This window comes from Sorex araneus, chromosome 1 (genome assembly GCF_027595985.1).
Source record: "Sorex araneus isolate mSorAra2 chromosome 1, mSorAra2.pri, whole genome shotgun sequence".
NCBI lineage: Eukaryota > Metazoa > Chordata > Mammalia > Eulipotyphla > Soricidae > Sorex > Sorex araneus.
In genome coordinates, this window is record NC_073302.1 from 7,339,711 (window position 1) to 7,359,491 (window position 19,781).

At 45.4% G+C, this 19,781-nt stretch overlaps 1 protein-coding gene across 2 annotated transcripts in view; it reads left to right on the forward strand.

Annotated features, from left to right (window-relative positions):
* The window catches only part of SCAI (suppressor of cancer cell invasion), a 148,060-nt gene that overhangs the window by 79,124 nt on the left and 49,155 nt on the right, over positions 1–19,781 (forward strand). For both annotated transcript variants that reach the window (XM_055130261.1, XM_055130266.1), the window contains 2 exons: positions 17,171–17,266; positions 18,525–18,611. In XM_055130261.1, coding sequence (XP_054986236.1) covers positions 17,171–17,266; positions 18,525–18,611 — 183 coding nt within the window. The remainder of the gene's footprint in view (positions 1–17,170; positions 17,267–18,524; positions 18,612–19,781) is intronic.

Genomic DNA, 19,781 nt, shown 5'->3' on the forward strand with positions numbered 1-19,781 from the left:
CTCTGTGTTTTGCCTTTCCGTCCACTCACAGCACGTCACACTTCTCATTGCAGTGTGTGTGCTAGCAGCACAGCCCGCCTGTCGTAATCAGTGTCTCTTTCACACACAGCGCGCCCATGTGGCACAGGCCCCGTGGCAGAGAACAGAACAGAACACACAGTCCCGCGGCAGCTCCTTCCCTCTTTAACTCTTCCTGGGCGGCTGGAAAACTGCATGTCAGTGCACCAAAGGCTTCCGATTTTCTCTGAAATGCCTCGTTTGGGTGTGATGCGCCCTTGTGTTCTGGATGGGAGGTGGTCTCTCTCCATTAAGCTGTCCTGAGCGGTCAGAGCCTTTTCCCTTTTCCTAGCCAGCCATCTCAATGGATGTATCTCTTGACTGAAAATGCCTTGTTCGACTATGTGCATAATAAATAAGCTCTTCTTTCCATTCACTGTGGAAGAAAATACAGTCCAGAGAATGAGAACAGGATCTAGTGAATGGTGTTCCACTTATAACAGCTCTTGCATATAGTTAGAGTAGTAATGAAGTGAGAATAACGTTAGAAATAGCTTTGAATGCTGTCAGAGAATTATCAAAAGCCTGGTGCTTGCAGGGTTCTAGTTACCATGGTGACTAAGACTGTGGAAGCCGAATGGAATACTTGGTAGGATTATGTAAGGCAGCCTCAGGAGACACGGTTTGGAGGCACGCAGCTGTGCCCACCGCCCGACTCAAGACTTCCGGTGCTTTGGAGGCACTAATTTGTCTCCATAGGAGAAAATATGCAAAGGCCAAATGCGTGTTGGAGGCCATGTGTATGTATGGGCACCAGAAATGAAGTGGTGGCCTAAGAGAAAACTTACCACAAAACTCACTTTTGGACTGGGGTGACAGTCCAGTGGGCTAGAGCCATGACTGGCAGGGCTCCTGGGTACTGCGGGGGCTGAGCAGTCTCCTGGGCTCAGTGCTGAAGAGACTGGCCTAGCTGACGGAGTATTGGACTGTCACATTCCAAGAGTTGGCCCCACGTGTCCTGAGTGTTCTTGGGACTCACCCCCTCCCCCACATAGAAAAAAAAAGAAAAGGAAAGAAATTGCTGAATTAAATCTGCTTCAGAGGGGGCTGGAGCAATAGCACATCGGGTAGGGTGTTTGCCTTGCATGCGGCCGACCCGGGTTTGATTCCCAGCATCCCATATGATCCTCTGAGCACCACCAGGGATAATTCCTGAGTACAGAGCCAGGAGTAACCCCTGTGCATTGCTGGGTGTGACCCAAAAAGCAAAAAAAAATCTGCTCCAGATACTGATATTTAAAAAAAAAAAAATGCTCAGCAGTGTTTCCATTGAGATCCTCTATTTATTGTTCTTGTTCCTGAGCAGGAAAGGATAACCGAGAAATACAGTGTCTCCACTCCTCTCTCCCATTCCCTCTCCCTCCTCTGCCCCCGCCCCCTCTCTCCTGCCCTTTTTCTTCCCTGTCTGCCTTCTCTTCCTTTTTTATTTTATTTTATTTTTTTTGGTTTTGTTTTTTGCTTTTTGGTCACACCCTGCGATGCTCAGGAGTTACTGCTGGCTCTGCATTCAGGAATCACTCCTAGCGGTACTCGAGGGACCCTATGGGATGCTGGGAGTTGAACCTGGGTCAGTGGACCCTATGGGATGCTGGGAATTGAACCTGGGTCGGCCGCATGCAAGGCAAACGCCTTACCACTGTGCTATCACTCCAGCTCCTGCCATCTGCTTTTAACTTTAGTTCTCGCTCTAACACACCAGACTTTTCTAGAATATGTGTTGTTTGGGGCTCCTTTCATAGGTGCAACAGTTATTCCCATGTGTTCCTTCTGTCTCTTCCTGTTACAAATACGCCACGGGTAGCTTGCCAGGCTCTGCCATGCGGGCGGACTACTCTTGGGAGCTTGCTGGGCTCTCCAAGAGGGATGGAGGAATCGAACCTGGGTTGGCCGTATGCAAGGCAAACGCCCTACCCGCTGTGCTATCGCTCCAGTCCACATCTCACAGTAGTGTTATTTAAATCATTGTCTGGGGATTTACTGAGTTGTTGGTGCTGGTTGAGCAAATTGTTTTTACTTACTGAGCTTAGTGGGTTTCTTTACAATGTTTCCATCCAATTTGCTCTGCTCCTACTGGGCTGTCAGTACTGTAGAATTTGGAGATACCGTGTGGCTGCATATGTGACCACTCACCCCAGGGGCTGTGGAACTGGCATGAGCCCTTGGCTTGGTGCATCTTGAGATTAGTTGTGAAACTGTGAAGCTAGGCTATTTACAGGCCAGAGGATGTGGGGCGGGTGGGGCTGCTGGGACTTTAGTAGGGCGGGGATGCAGCCAGCCACATCACAAGAAGGCCCCAGAGTTCTCAGCCCAGAGACCTCACAGCCTGGGAGTACCATCAGTTTGGCATCTCTTCTGAGATTAGTCATGAAGCTGTGCTCTTTCTAGGCCAGAGGATGTGGGGCGTGGGTTGGGCTGCAGGGGCTCCAGTAGGGCGGGGACTCGGGCCACCGCTATCCAGTTAAGACCTCAGAGTTCTCAGCCTGAAGACTTGTGAAACCCAACATTAAAAACTAGATAGAGGGGGGCTGGAGCAATAGCACAGCGGGTAGGGTGTTTGCCTTGCACGCGGCCGACCCGGGTTCGATTCCCAGCATCCCATATGGTCCCCTGAGCACCGCCAGGAGTAATTCCTGAGTGCAGAGCCAGGAGTAACCCCTGTGCATCGCCAGGTGTGATCCAAAAACCAAAAACCAAAACAAAAACAAAACAAAAAAAAAAAACTAGATAGAGGGGCCAGAAAGATAGAGGGGGTAGGGAGGTTACCTTACATGCGGCTAACACTGGTTCAATCTCGAGCACCACGTGCAGTCCCCAAACCCAACAGGAGTGATCCCGTGGTGCAGAGCCAGGAGTAAGTACTGCCAATATGGCTCCAAAGCCAGGGGGCTGCGACTGGAGAGATAGAGCAGCAGGTCTGGCAGCCAAATCAGATACTCTCCTCTGCACCCCACATTGGCACCCTGAGCCTTGCCAGGAGTGATCACAGACAGAACAAGGAGTAAGACCTGAGCATCGCAGGGTGTGGCTCCTTCAAGGTAAAATAATAATAATAATAACAACTATAAAATGGTGGTTTTGAAACAAGTAAATGCTTAATTGGGCTGTGCCAGTCCCAAACACACTTTCGTTTGATACACAAGTGAGCACAGATGCTTGGGTTAAAGCAAAGCTCTGCCTCTAATGCAGACACAGCTCTCTGGGCAAGCGAGAACATGTGATGAAGTTGAGTTATTCCTTAGCCATTGATCACAGTCAGTAGCGTCTCAAGACTTAGAGCAGAATGAGCTCCCAGAAAAGAACTTCACTGACTGTGAAATCAAAGTCTAGGCTGTTTTTCCATCTGGTCGGATGGAGAGAGCACTAAATTCATGTTTAGAAGGTCTGAATTGGAATCAGAGTTCAGTCCTTTATTTGCCATGAGTTTCCAGGCAACTCTCATACATGTTGTACATATGGACAAATTCACTGTGGTGTTTGCATGTGCACATATATATCCTGGAGAAGCCTAGCATTTAAGAACCAACCCAAGAAAAGAGAAGCTAGTGAAGGCTAGTTCAAGAACAGAAAGGGGTCGGAGAGACAGTACAGTCAGTAAGATGCTTGCCTTGCGTGCAGCTGACCCAGGTTCCACTCCTGGCACTGCATCTGTTTTCCCCGAGAACTCTCAGGGGCGACCCCTGAGTGCTGAGCCAAGAGTAAGCCCAGGGCACTGCTAGGTATGGCCCCCAACCGAACAAACAATACAGTAAACAGAAAAGGCCAGAGACCTACACGATGATGAGGAAATGGCGGACAGTGCCCCGCCATAGAAGGAGCTGGTGTGAGAAGGGCTGAACGTACCTCGCATTGGGAGTTTAGGGTAAGCAGGCGTCACTGCCCTTGGCTCTTTCCGTTTAGAAAAAAGAGCATTGATTGGTAGAAACTTGAGGCACCTTTCCTGATGTCTCAGCCTTACATTTGAGACACCTCTCAGACTCAGAATTAATCATTTTCAGTATGCTTCTTCCTACTGTTGTCTTCTGATTCCTTTTAATGGAGTTGAGGATTTAAAGAAAAAGGAGATTAATGTCATATCCTCACTTTCTCTTAAGCCTTGGAAAAGTATAGCCGCCAGTTTTTAGCACAGATGCCTTTGCAAAATACGAAATATAAGGTCACTTGACTTACAGAATAATTTACAGAGCTCTGTTTAATTTAATTCTGTGGACCATTAATTCCCTATCTCTACCGACAGTGCTAACAGACCAAATGATATATTCAGGTTTTAGAGCCAGTCTCCTAGTAGTAGGGTGATTTATCTAAAACACTTCATGAAGTATCTTAGTTTATTTTAGACTCTAATCATATTGTAGTTTGTATATTAGCTTATGATATGTGTTGTTAGAAAGAGGTGATCATACGACTTATACTTCAGGGAATATTAAAAAGTGCTTTATCACTCTTTAAAAATGAAATACTATTGCATAGCGGATTCTTAAGACTGGAGTGGCGGTTGTAGTAAATTCATTTGCAGAAAATGGTATAGAATTTAACCAACATTGTTCACAGCTGTAAATTAGAAAATACTTGTATATTGCAGTATATTTGCAGAAGCTTTGTTCTAGAGTTCTAGCTCATGTTTTGTGCTTTCAGTCCTCAGGCTTTAAATATCTTTTCCTGAGGTTGAGGGATAGTTCAAGGGGCAAAGCGCTGAACTTTGCACGTCGCCAACATGATGTTGATCCCTGGCATTATATTTGGTTCCCAGAGCCCCACCAGGAAGGATTTCTGAATGTAAAGCTAGGAGTAAGCCCTGAGCACAGCCAGGTGTGACTCAAAAACAAAACAGAAGAATGCAAAAGAAAAAAATTTTCCCCTTAATACCTTTAACATTTATGCTGTATCTTTAAAGGGCACCCAGGAGTTGTTAGTTCTCTGATGTTGCTGCCTAATGCTTTTATGTAATAGTCTTCCCAGTAGCAACTGCTTGATACAAGTCTAAAAGAGTATAACAACAACTTTACTCTTATAATATCCAAGAGTTTGGGGACTGGAGCAATAGTACAACAGGTAGAGTGCTTGCCTTGCTCGCGGATCATCCAGGTTCAATCCCTGGCATCCCAGGTGGTTCCCTGAGCCTGGCCAGGAATGATCCCTGAGCACTGTCAGGTGTTTTAAATTGGTTTTCCTTCAGTCTTTTCTTTCTGCCCCACATATGAGTGAGATCATCCAGTATTTGTCTTTCTTTCTCTTACTTTACTTAATGTGGTACCTTCCAAACACTTCTATGTTGTAGCAAATGGCACAAGCTCATCTTTCCATTTAGTGCAGTCATTCCATTGCGCTTACATCCCTTCATGCATCCCATATGAATATGCTTACATATTCTCTTTATTCAATCATCCATTGCTGGACATGTGTGTTTTTTTTCTTGGCCATTGTAAATAGACCAGCATTGAACACACACATTGAACACACACACACACACACACACACACACACACACACATACAGATACTCTTTCAAAACTGTGTATTCTTGAGATAGATGTCTAGTAGTGAAATTATTTGGCTATGTGGCAAGTTTATTTTCACATCCTGAGAAGCCTCCAAACTAATTCCCAAATATACTGGGCCAGTGTTACATTTTCAGCAATGTGCAGATGTTCCTTCGGGGACCATACCCGGTGTTGCTCTTGAGCTCTTCCTAGTTCGAAGCTCAGGCGTGACCTCTGACAGTACTCTGGGCACCATACGCAGTGCCGGGTTGAGCCATGGTTGTCCGAAGCAGCCATAGCAAGGCAGATACTTCATTTCTGTACTTTCTCTGGCCCCGGGTTCCTATTTATCCACAACCTCTCCAGCACTTGTTTCTGATCTTTGTGATACAGGCTGCTCTCACAGGTTGGAGGTAGCATTGTTGTTTTGATTTGCATATAGCCATGAGGCATGTGGAGGGGAGCAAACTTTCAAGTGACTGTTGTCCATTTGCATGTCCTCTTCGGAGAAGTGGCCATTCATCTCAGCATGAGGGTGTTCTCTTTTTTTTTTTTTGCTTTTTTTGCTTTTTGGGTCACACCTGCTGATGCACAGGGGTTACTCCTGGCAGTGCTCAGGGGACCATATGGGATGCTGGGAATGGAACCCAGCTTGGCCGAATGCAAGGCAAACGCCCTACCTGCTGTGCTATTGTTCTTTTACAGCCTATGCTGCCCCCTCCTCCTCCACCCTCCTTTTTCTCTTCCTGCTCCTCCTCCTCTTCTTCCTCCTTCTCCACATTCTTCCTTCTCCCTTTCCCCTCTTCTCTCCTCCCCACTCCCACCCCCTTTCCATCTCTGAATTACCTCCTTTTTTTTTTTCTTTTTGGGTCCCACCTGGCGATGCACAGGAATTACTCCTGGCTGTGCACTCAGGAACCACCCCTGGCGGTGCTCAGGGGACCATATGGGATGCTGAGATTCAAACCTGGGTCGGCTGCGTGCAAGACAAACGCCCTACCCGCTGTGCTATCACTCCAGCCCCAAATTCCCTCTCTTTTCATTGTTCCCGAATTGGAAGGATCAACATTGTCAAAATGGCAAACTTTTCCAAAGCATTTTACAGATTCATTGTAGTACCTTTTTAAATACCTATGACAGTTAAGACATAGATCAAATGCTGTGTGGAGTGAGGAAAAAAAAAAACACCTAGCTGTTATAGAAAAAGGAAACAGGAGGCCTCTTTAGCCCCAATTTCAAACTATTCTATAAAGCAACAGTCACCAAAACAGTGTGGCAGGCTAGAGAGTTAGTACAGCAGGTAAGGCTCTTGCCTTGCATGTGACTGACCCGGATTTGATCCCTGTACCACATATGGTCCCCTGAACCCACCAGAAGTTATTCCTGAGTTCAAAGCCAGGAGTAAGCCTTGAGAACAGTTGGATGTGCACCCCCACCCAGAAAAAAAGCCCCCCAAAACAAAAAAAAATGCTGGGGTGGAAATGGAATAAGGACAAGCCCTCAGAACAGTGGAATAGAATAGAGTCCAGAAACAGGTCATCTGGACATTATTATGGACATTCAGTGTTTGACAAAGGATGGAAAAAATATGAAGTGAAGCAAAGAAAGCCCCTACAACAAATAGTGTTGAGAAAATTGGTCTCACATGCACATGATTGTAACCTCTGTAACCTCATGCGTAAAAGTTACATCAAAATGGGTTAAAGATCTGGATCTGCAACGATGCTGAGGAAAACATAGGTAGAAAACTTGATGTAGTTGATGCTAGAGGTGTAAATGGCTCTGTCTGGTAGTGCTCAGGGGTCATCAGCATTATATTACAGCTCTTCTTTCTCTCTCTCCCTCTTTTTCTTGCTACTTCCCCTTTTTTATTGTTTGATTTGGGGCCATACCAGTTTTGTTCAAGGATTACCCCTGGCCTGTGCTCAAGAATTAGTCCAGGCGAGCTCCAGGGACTATATGGGGTGCTGGGATAGAACCCAGGTGGGCCACATGCAAGGCAAGTGCCCTACCCGCTGTACTGTCACTCTTGACCATTCCCCACTTCCTTCCCTCCCTCCCTCTCCCTCCTTCCCTTTCTCGCTCTTTTTATTTCTCTCTCTTCTTTCTTTCTCTTCCTTTCTCCCCTTTCTTTTCTTTCCCCCTCTCCTCCCTCCCCCCCTTTCTCCCTCCCTTCCTTCCTTCCTTCCTTCCTCCCTTCCTTCCTTCCTTCCTTCCTTCCTTCCTTCCTTCCTTCCTTCCTTCCTTCCTTCCTTCCTTCCTTCCTTCCTTCCTTCCTTTCCTTTCCTTTCCTTTCCACCTTCTCTCTCTTTTTTGGGGCATGTGGGGATGTGGTAGTGGCATGGGAGGTAACACACCAGGCTGTGCTCAGGGCTTACTCCCAGCTCCACACTAAGGGATGTCCGGGAGATCATATGTGGTAGAGATTGAACCCTGGTCAAGTGTGTGCAGTATTTCCTGTTTTGAAAATACTTTTCATTTTTTAAAAATTTTGTTTCTGTGACTCTTTTGGGTTGGTTCTTCCTTGGTAGCCCTCCTTTGTGTGTGTTCTGCCCTCCTGCTTTCTCTCCGCTGTTATGTAAGTGACTGGGCTCAGTATTTGCAGGGGCTGTCTTCCAGATCATCTGTCTGTCCTTATGTTTCAACCTGTGCCTGTAAATCTAACCTTTACAGGCGGGACAAGCATTTCTTTATCGCCACCTTTAGAATCCAGCGACCATTTCTTCCTCTTGCTGTGTCTGAGCTCATAAACAAACAAACCCAATCAATAAGAATGAAAAGGTAAATCAGAGGCTGAGATAAATAGTATTTCACAATGTAATCAATGAGTGATTATTTTTCCTTTCTGAAACTAATGATAACATTGAATTCTCACAAGATTTATTGGCTCTGTCTCTCGGAGGCAGAGCCTGGCAAGCTACCCATGGCGTATTTGAGATGCCAAAAACAGTAACAAGTCTCACGATGGAGATGTTACTGGTGCCTGCTCGAGCAAATCGATGAACAGTGGGATGACAGTGCTACAGTGCTATCTCTCAGAGAGTCCATCAAGCTGCCGAGAGTATCTGGCCTGCATGGCAGAGCCCGGCAAGCTACCCATGGCCTATTCGATATGCCTAAAACAGTAACAACAAATCTCACAATGGAGACGTTACTGGTGCCTGCTCAAGCAAATCGATGAGCAATGGGATGACACTGACAGAGGCAGTGACAGTGACCTTTTTGGTTCAAGTTAGCTATACCCACAGTCTCTTCTAGACTTTATCACAGGTACCTTGAGTGCATCAAGCTCCCAGCAACCAGTCCGATCCTTAGATTCCGTCACCCCACACCCAGTTGATTTGCCCAGTCAGTGTATGCTTTGGGGGTACCTTCCTTTCACAGACTTCTGCTAAGAGCTTTGGCTCTGTGGGTGAACTATGTTAAGTGGCCTTTGCCGTCAACATTTCTCAGTGTTTCTATCCTGGAAGTTATGGGGCTTATGGATTTTCTCTTTTCCTTTTCATCCCTACTTGCAGTGAGTTCTTTGGTGAGTTCATCTCTTTGCTGTGCTATTTTGTTAAGTGCAGCAAATAGACTCCAGGGCTAGTAATACACTGTTTCCTGGCTTCTGTGTAGTCACAAGCTTGTTAGTCACCTTATCTGCTTTTCAAGTTATTATGAGCAACTGCAGTTTTGCCACCATATTTATGATATACCGGCATCATTTCCCAGCCTTGAGTAAGAGCTACTCAATCCAAGGCTGCTGTCATAGGTTATATCTTTATTGCAGTGAGTACCCACTTTGGCTTTCAGTTTCTGTACTAGCCTTACCCATATAAGGTTGCTACCACAACTCTAGAATTTTAATGCCTTTTTATAATAAGCACAGAATGTCCTGCCCCCGCACCAGGCTGTCTTCACCGGGGCCCCTCAGAGGGGAGCGGGTTGAGTCTCCCTCCCCTCCCCAAGCAGAACCCAGGCAGCCGAAAACTTCCAGAACCCTACCACAGCCATGCCCAAGGCCATTCTTCACATGCTTGAATGAGCCTCATGCATGAAGGGACTGGCAGAGGAACCCAGGTATGCGGGACCCATGGCTGAAATCTCCCAAGTGTATAAAAATAAAAAGAAAAGGCGCGGGCGAGGGAAGGACGCCTCACCGCACCGAGCCAGGCACAGGGCCTAGGGCAGCAGCTGTCTCTCCCGCCACCCGAGTTCGGTAGCCTCCGGCCACTTCCCCCACCCCGGGGAGGTTGATGGCGAAGATGTGGCAGGCGAAGGAAGGAACGGAGCCAAGATGGTTGGTCTCACTTGCAGTTTATTCCAATCTTCCCTCTATACACTCTCCGTCTTCTCTACACCTTTACGCCCCCCACCTTCTCTCCGAACCCCCTTTTATTGATCATGGCCCTTCCAAAGGGCGCAACACATTGACGTCACCAAAAGCACCAAAAGATCTTACAGGAAACCGCTAATCTAGGCCCCCGGAAAGAAGATACAAAAACAAAACCAAGGCCTTCTTTGGGCTGAAAGTACTCGGATTTACATCCCAAAGACCAGTCTGGGCTGCAGCAAGAAATCTACATGTCAATTACAAACTAGACAGCACCTGAAATTTACATTCCAAAGACTAGGCTGGGCCAGAGCCTGGAATCTACAAAGTCAAATCAATTCTGGCTAGCACCTTAGATCCGGGTCAAAGATCAGCTAGGTTTCTGTGACAAAAGGTTTCTGTAACAAAACTCCAGAAGGCAGCTGGAAAAGGGGAAATATTCCAACATCTCCCCCCTTTTTGTTTAGAACAGATTTTAACCATAAAATAAAATGCTAGGCACAAAAAGTTCAATAACACTAGCAGAACACCTATTCTCTAGGACAGATACTCTTTCAGCAGGACCCATCCAAGGATGAAATCCCAATGGTTGTGTTTCTCCTCTCCTTGTCTGAAAACATATAAGCATTCACAATATTAATCATTTTGTATGGGCATAGCAAGAGATGCATTAAACTTTTAGAATTGCTCTCCGGGAGTCACCTCAATCTCAGACTACAGCGCTCAGGCCAGATTAGTCTTTCCTAGCCCTAGCAGGGCCCTGTCTCGTCGTTGCTTTTGGATCATGACATTACACCCCATGACCAAGCTCTTAACATATAGTTAAGCATTAGGCGCTTTGGCCAGGCCCATCTCGATGCCAGGGTAGCACACAACTTACCGCTTGCCCTGGGTCCTTCTTCGTCCCACGTTGGGACCCTGACTTTTAGAGGGCTAGGAACTGAGGGCAACCAAGGCTAGAGTCAAGAAAGCAGATGCCCGGGAATTAATAATATTCAAAGCCAATTAAATCCCAATTGCAAAGGCATAATATTAAATGTCTTCCTTTGTCCATACAAAAAGACATGGCTATAAACTAAACTATTCAAAAGACAGGAAGAGAGGAGAAAGACAACATCTCACTCATACATATAAAATCATAGATTTAACTCATCAAAAATACTTTGCCATATAACTGAAAACCCAATACCAGAAGGGTAGTTATTACAGGTACTACGAATTTACAAATCCAATATTCTAACTGTTCATATATATATATATATATTATACGCTAACAAATGATTCTTAACATTATCCCATAAAAATTCAGTCAAATTTTACAGCAGAAGTAAATTTATACAAAATAAAGCATAATTCTAATCTACAGGAAATCAAAAGGGCGCACAAGCTAAAACAAAAAGTTAAATTTCTGTTAAAATACATCAGGTTAAAAATCCAAATTAAAATGATGCAGAAAGAAAAAAATCCATAGTATCCATATACTGATTATCTTTAAATTGCCATACTAGGCTTATTTCTACTCTTTTGTCTGTATGAACATAACTTTGATGGGTGTGACCGATATACCTAAGCTCCTAGTGGCAAGGGGAGAATCAATGATATCCAACAACTCCCCCTTTTCTGTTTACAAAATTATAAAAATTTGAAATAGAGGAACAATTCCAAACACAATACAGTCTTATAAATTGTAGTAAAATTTCAGTCCGACCCTTGGCCAGAGCAGTGCTTGTAATAAAGCGTCCAATTGTCCTGCACTGTCCAAGGGTGAGGAAAGTCACCAATGATGAGAGTCAGTCAGTCCCATTGTGAAGAAATGAAGTGTCTGGATCAGAATTGAAGAGTTGTTTCCGCAACAGCAGCAGTAGTGGTCACAGCAATGAGTCCTAGGGGAGCAGCTATAGGAGTCTGATGAACTTCATGAAGTACTGGATCAGGCAGGGAGCACTGGAACAGGAGCATCTCAACTTCTGGTCAGGAGTCCTTCAGCAGGGGAATGCAGCCATTCTCTGGTCAGGTTCACTGGCAGTCATATCTGTGTAACCTAGCTTATGTTTGGAAAAAACACTTTAAAGTTATTAGAGGCTTCGATCATTGGGGTTTACTATGTCTCCATGCCTAGGGGTAGAGAAAGAGACAGGGGGAACTCCGACACGAACAGTTATTCTAGAAAGAAATTAAAAGGTTTTCCTATTAAAAGTCATTCCTTCCTCCTTCAGAAACTGAGGCACCTGTGAATTCCAAGGAAAGGGTAAAAGTAAGGAATTGTTAATCCAAAATATGGGGTCCTGGCGTTTTCCATTCTACAACCTATAAAAGAAGGATACAAGGAATGCTCTTAATGTGGCCTTGTGATATGATAGAGGAGCTAGAAGCCTTTGCTGCAGGCCCTCTGATGCAAACTCCTCCTCTGGTTTCCTTGTGACTTCCAGCTGAAGTCAGCTTGGTGATGGCTTGTGGCTGGAATTTGGAGGGTTGTAAAACTGCAGAGTTCTGAAAGTTAAAGCAGGCAGATGAATTCGGCTCCTGATGGAATGCAAAACGGGACCCAAAGTTTCTTGGTGGGGTTATCTGTTGAAAGAAAAACATAGCCTTTTCCTCGAATGAGGAGTCTCCCTGCTATCCAATCTTTGTCAATTTTAATCTAAATAGAAAAATTAATAATTTCTTGAGCCTGTGCACCTTCCTGGAAATGCCTTTCAGCTGCTGTATGTGGCTCTCGTTAAGGCAAATTTTAAAAGTTTAAAGTGAACAGTGTCAAGGACAAGGAGTCAAACGGGGCATACCTCCCTCTTTTTTTTTTTTTTAAACTGTGCTCAAGTCATAGATCTAGTCAGACCAGAATGAGATCAGATAAGAGTAATAAAGGAAAAGAAAAAAAAATTCAGAGCACTTTTGTAAAACAGCTTGTAGCTGCTGAAGCAATTTTTGAACTATAGTGTTTGATGCATTTAGAGACACAGTCATGATACTAGGGAAGAAACCAACAACATAAACTGAGTTTGAGATTATATTAGCCAGCCCTGGCACATGGGCAATGAAGAAACCAACGTGGCAAGTTACAGCCTTCATTGGAAGCTCTTTCCTGATATCAGAAATAACCTGCTTCATAACCATGCACACACACAGGCAGAAGTATCCTAGTGACAATGCCTTCTGTCCCTCACCAGACTCAGCATCTGTAGTGGCTGAGTGGGTGAGCACCCAGGAATGAGGCGTCTCTGTGCCTCCTGGGTCAATAAGCAATTGCCGAGTGGGAGAATAACCACGTACCCACTGGCCCTGAAGCCGTTTTTCCAGAGGTGGCATCTCATGAACCAGAAGTGGGAGTTCACTTCCCCAAAAATAAAACTGTACCAGCCTGAATCTTTGAATAACCTTCCTTGGAACTGGCACATCACCACAGGTTCTGATAAAAAACCTGAGATTTGGTTGTCCAGACTGAGTTCCTGGCAGATGATCTTGGGAATTGAGACTAGAAACTAGACAAGGCTTTCTCCACCTCTGGCCTGACTGAGGCCTCTCAGGGTAGCTGAGCCCTTTTACACAGAGTTCTGCTCGGTTAGCCAGTGCAAATTCACCAACAGACATAACTCTTTGATTCCAAAGTTCCTTGCTTTTATCCTGGCTCAAAACCTGTTGCCCATTAGGTATAGAACTCAGCTCCGCATGTCCCATACACGGGATAGCTTCCTGTTCCCTGAACTCAGCCGCTTGTCCTTGAGATTCTAGATGCACTCCATGAGTGGCGTCAGAGATTGGCGACGCCTTTACCTTCACTGTCAGGAAATCCTCCAGACAACCATGAAAACCTGATGTGCTGCTTGCAGGGTTCACTTGAGCAAGCTCCCTTTCTACCTGGGGGCTCAAATCTTGTCCCTTTACACCAGAATTTAATATGTCGGGACTCTGAGTGGGGCAAATGGTAACTGTATCAGGACAGGGAATATCCAACACATTGCTCCCTGCAGTGGCTGGTTGTAGTGAATCTATTGACTGGAGCTCTGAAGCTCCACACTGGGGAGAAGGGCTGCAGCTGGGAACATCCCCTGGTTTTGCGGGGCCTGGGGCTGGCCCCACTGCAAGTTTCCCGAATTGGGGTCAGCAGCCACACCAAGATTGGAGGGACAATCTCTGGCCCAATGGTTTCCCTTACGGCATCGTGGACAAGGTCCAGGTGGTGCTCTCACAGTGGCACGGTTTGGAGGTGCCCTGCAGTCCTTACGGAAATGGCCTGATCTCCCACAATTAAAACATTTGCCCTTATCTTGCCTCTGTATGGCATAGGCCTCAACAGCGTTAATGCGCGCCTGATGTTTGATAGAACCAACATTCCGACATGCCTTCAAGTATCCCATAATATCTTCCTTCTCCTTAATGGGGCGCAAAATGGCCTGGCAATCCTCATTAGCATTTTCAAAGGCCAATTGTTTGGACAAAAGCTCCTGAGTTTCCTTTCCCTTCACCTGCTTTTCTATGGCTTCCATCAGTCTCCCTATGAAGTCTGCATAAGGTTCTGAGACTCCCTGAATAATCTTTGTATAGCTTCCCTTGAATTCAGCGTCTGCATCAATCCTCTCCCAGGCCCACAAGGCGATATCACGGACGTGGGCAAACACAGCACAAGGCAAGGTGACTTGCTTTTTAGGGTCGTGCCATTTCCCTTCACCTATTAACATCTCATAAATCAATTTAATCCCTGAAAATTTTCGTCCAGTGTGGCCTAGGCTCTGTAGTTTTGCCTTGGCCTCATCACTGAACCACATCCTCCACTGCATATACTGAGAAGGGCTTAAGCACGTCTTAGCAACCACGTGAAAATCTTGAGGTACCCAATGAGCCTTTTTGCTCCAGCCTGTAAGATACTCCTTACAGTACGGAGATGTAGGTCCGTACAAGGCACAGGCCTTTTTAAAATTACTGAGTGAATCCATTCCTAACCCTTCATAAGATGGAGGCTGATTTTCCTCCAGCTGGATGGGAAAAAAGAGACAGAGCTCATGGGGTCTGGGTGGAATTGACCATTTACGGTCGAGAGGTCTCAGCTGTAAGCTTCTGTCGGGAGCGTGTCCCGAGCCGAAAGGTTGGTGGTTCGTGCCCACCCAGGGACGCCAGTTGTATAAAAATAAAAAGAAAAGGCGCGGGCGAGGGAAGGACGCCTCACCGCACCGAGCCAGGCACAGGGCCTAGGGCAGCAGCTGTCTCTCCCGCCACCCGAGTTCGGTAGCCTCCGGCCGCTTCCCCCACCCCGGGGAGGTTGATGGCGAAGATGTGGCAGGCGAAGGAAGGAACGGAGCCAAGATGGTTGGTCTCACTTGCAGTTTATTCCAATCTTCCCTCTATACACTCTCCGTCTTCTCTACACCTTTACGCCCCCCACCTTCTCTCCGAACCCCCTTTTATTGATCATGGCCCTTCCAAAGGGCGCAACACATTGACGTCACCAAAAGCACCAAAAGATCTTACAGGAAGAACATTGAGGCAACATAATTCTCTTGTATCTGCAGGCCGCTAATCTAGGCCCCCGGAAAGAAGATACAAAAACAAAACCAAGGCCTTCTTTGGGCTGAAAGTACTCGGATTTACATCCCAAAGACCAGTCTGGGCTGCAGCAAGAAATCTACATGTCAATTACAAACTAGACAGCACCTGAAATTTACATTCCAAAGACTAGGCTGGGCCAGAGCCTGGAATCTACAAAGTCAAATCAATTCTGGCTAGCACCTTAGATCCGGGTCAAAGATCAGCTAGGTTTCTGTGACAAAAGGTTTCTGTAACAAAACTCCAGAAGGCAGCTGGAAAAGGGGAAATATTCCAACACCAAGCCTGCTGGGATAGAGACTGGGCCTCCTCCACCCAGATTCCCCTTTTTCCAGTAGCTCGGCAGTCACACCCACAAACTGCCCCTGGCACCATGTGATCTCATTAATGAGATCACATGAGATCCAGAGATTATAAAACAAAGCTCCCGGAAGAGAGCAATACAGAATCTCACACAGCGGAGCCTGGCAAGCTATCTGTGGCATATTCAATATGCCAAAAACAGTAACAATAATGGGCCTCATTTCCCTAACCCTGAACATGACAGGGACGAATGGAGACGTTGCCAGCGCCCACTCAAGCAAATTGATGAGCAGGACAACAGTGATATAGTGATTATAATAAAGATTTATTTCTAGCTCCCATGTTCTTTCAAGTTGTCTGCTGTTCTAAGTCTCCATTATATGTCTCTTACTCTGTGTTCTAGACTGGGAAGCAGCTCTATCTTGATCTTATATAAGAAGGAAAAGTGAAAATATAAGCTCTTTTAAGTATTGTTCTCATGGTGGTGGGAAATATCCACTGGTAAAGGGATGGTGTTGGAACATTGTATGACTGAAACTCAGTCATAAACAACATTGTAACTGTGTATCTCATGGTCATTCAGTAAAAAAAATTTACAAAAAAATCCGAGACTCGTTGTAGACAACTTACAGTTAAATCTCCTTGGCCAGAACAAGCTAAATGACAAGGTCCAGTGTTCCTCTTGTTGGAACGTATTTTCCCTAAGGAACATACTGTACACCACAGGCCCAAGGATAGAACTATATAGTTTCTCTTACATGCAGGGTAGGGAGTAGTTGAGCACAGTTATGCCATCTGCACTTCTGCTTCTAGATGTTCCTTTAAAGCAGAGTTCGTCAGCTCTCCGGGCTCTTAGCTGAAGAGCAGCATTGGGAAGCAACTGGTTTTTAAGAGCAAGTAAGCGGGGCTGGAGTGATAGCACAGCGGGTAGGGCGTTTGCCTTGCACGCGGCCGACCCGGGTTCGATTCCCAGCATCCCATATGGTCCCCTGAGCACCGCCAGGGGTGATTCCTGAGTGCAAAGCCAGGAGTGACCCCTGTGCATCGCTGGGTGTGACCCAAAAAAAACCAAAAAAAAAAAAAAGAGCAAGTAAGCTCAGGAGAGGAAAGAAAGAGCTGGAATTAGCAAAGCAGCTGCAGGGGCAGAGCTGCCACGGGCTGCAGCACACAGTCTCCAGGCAGGAGTCCCAGCCCCAGCCCCAGCCCCAGCACACGGCCCCTGACAGCACTGACCCTGGCCCCGACCCCAAACCAGAACAGGCAAAACGTGGTAAGAGGAGCTTCAGAGCCAGGAGGAGCATCCGGCAGAATGAATTCTGCGTCCTTCGTACAGAACCCTTCCTGTCCTAAGGAGGGCTTTGTTTGAAAGAAAGAAAAGGCCCGAGTGCAAGTGTTTTTCACCTACCCAGTGTGTACCATCATGACAACTTCCAAGACACCAAGCAAATTAAAAATTCGTGCATGTTTGTTTTTTATTTCAGGGATTTGCCACAATATGGGCAGAAGCAGTGGCAGTCCTACTTTGGAAGAACTTTTGATGTTTACACCAAACTCTGGAAGTTCCAGCAGCAGCATCGGTAAAGGGATTTTACCATTAGAGAGAGTGAAGGCCCATTTGGTATTAGTCACAGTTGGACCTTTTCTACCTCAGAGCTTTTTATATTTTGGTACTTTTTCATGTTTTATCTTCGTGACACCACACTCCCCACCCCCTCTAATGAATTTTTTCCCCTATTAGTTAAGGGTTGGAAATATGATGTCTCTGTTTGATGGTGCCAGGGATTACACAAGGAACCTGGTACACAAGCAGAGCGTATATGCTACCGCTGAGTTACATCCTCACACTTAATTAACTTTCGGTTTTTGTTTTAGCTTTTGGGCCACAATAGGCAGCACTTTTGCGCTGCTCCTGATGGTGCTCAGGGGTCCATGAAGTGCCAGGGCCTGAACCCGGGCCTCCCACATGCAAAGCTTGTGCTCGGCCCTTGGAACCGTCTCCCAGGCCCAGTATGTTTTAAATTGTGATTCTTACCTGCTTTTTATTTTTTTATTTTTTTTTGTTTTTTGTTTTTTGTTTTTTGGGTCACACCTGGTGATGCACAGGGGCTACTCCTGGCTTTGCACTCAGGAATTATTCCTGGCGGTGCTCAAGGGACCATATGGGGTGCTGGGAATCGAACCCGGGTCAGCCGCGTGCAAGGCAAATGCCCTACCCACTGTGCTATTGCTCCAGCCCTATCATCTGCTTTTTAAACACAACCTCTGAAACGGTTTGGATGCAGTCTGCATTTGGTGCCCTTATTCTTAGGAATGTAGTTCCATGGTAAAGCTCCGGCCTTGCACTCCTGAGGCCCGAGGCATTGAGATCAGTCAGGTCAATAGGATCATTTAATGGCCAAAGCTGTTTAGGGGGTTTAATGTTCACATTCAAGTTTCGGTTTATTTTTAGTTTAAATACACATTTAAGAAATGCTTTTTAGGGGCTGAAGAAATAGCACAGCGGGCAGGGCATTTACCTTGCACATGGCTGACCGGAGCTTGATTCCCAGCACCCATACAGTCTCCTGAGCACTGCCAGGAGTAATTCCTTAGTGCAGAGCCAGGAGTAACCCCTATTCATCACCGGGTGTGACCCAAAAAGCAAACCAAAGAAAAAAAATTTTTTAAAATGCTTTTTAAATGTAATTGAATGATTGTTGGAAATGTTAAAAAAAAAAAAAAAGCCTTGTTACCTTGATGGAACTGAGTGGCATTTTTTTCTGTGAAACATAAATAATTGAGTATTTTGGGAATGCATAGTCTCATTTCTGTTTTCTTATTTCCTGTGCAAAACAGACAAGTCTTGGATAATCGATACGGCTTGAAGCGATGGCAAATAGGGGAAATTGCTTCTAAGATTGGGCAGCTGTACTACCATTATTAGTAAGTGAATCACATATGGGGAAAAAGTGAAATGTTTTCCTGACATATATAGCTTTTTGAATTATGCACCGTGTATGTACTAGCTTGGAGGGTGATGCTGATTTGTTATAAATGATACCCTCGGAGTCTAGGTCATATTGATCAAGACAGCCCCACGAAATGACCTCTCGTAGTCAAAGTCATACCATTTGCTTCAAAGGCTCACCTTCCAAGTACTTCATTTTGTCAGACTCATTTCCTATAAGACTCATTTATAAAGAAGTGGGATCTTGGTTATAAGTAAATGGTAAATACTAAATGAATTTAAACTTCTTGTGACTTCACTTAAATCTTCATACTCTGCAGAGGCATATCATACTTTGAATGAGTGGTTTTCATGAGGCTTTTCTTTTTTAAAAAAAATGCTTTAAAACCTTTTTTAAGATTTTTCTCAAAGTTTTGAAAAGCTGTTAGCCAGGATCATGGTGTAATAAGACATAACGTTTTTTCATTTAAAAAATTTAAGTGCGTGTGTAGAGTTAAGAAGCTGTTGTACATTTATGATATGATAAAATAATTCTATAGGAAAAAATGCTTTAAAACTCATACTATAGGGTCAAGAGATGGAACAGCGGGGCTGGATTGATAGCACAGCAGGTAGGTTGTTTGCCCTGTAAGCGGCCAACTGGTTCAGTTGGTGCCCTGAGCACTCCCAGGAGTAATTCCTGAGTGCAGAGCCAGGACTAACCCCTGTGCATCTAGGGGTGTGACCCAAAAAGAAAAAAAAAAAAAAGAGAACAGCAAGGAGGGTGCTTGCCTTGCATGCAGCTGACCTGGGTTCAGTCTCCAGCATCCAATATGGTCCTTCGAGCCCTGCCACCGGTGATCCCTGAGTACAGAGCCAGGAGTAAGCTCTGAGCACTGCCAGGTGTGGCCCTGAAACCAAAATTAAATAAATAAAACTCATACTCTAGTACCAGGGATGTAGCTCAGCTATAGAGCACTTGCTTTGCATGTGTGAGGCCCCCAGGACCAATCCTTAGCACCAGAAATAAATTAATTAATAAAACAAGGTAACTCGGGCTGTAGGCCATAAAAATTGCCTATAGTAGATAAAGATAGTTTCGATTATATTCTTAGAGCAGTAACAACTATAGAATCCTACTGAAGAGCCAAGGTATGAAGAAGCTC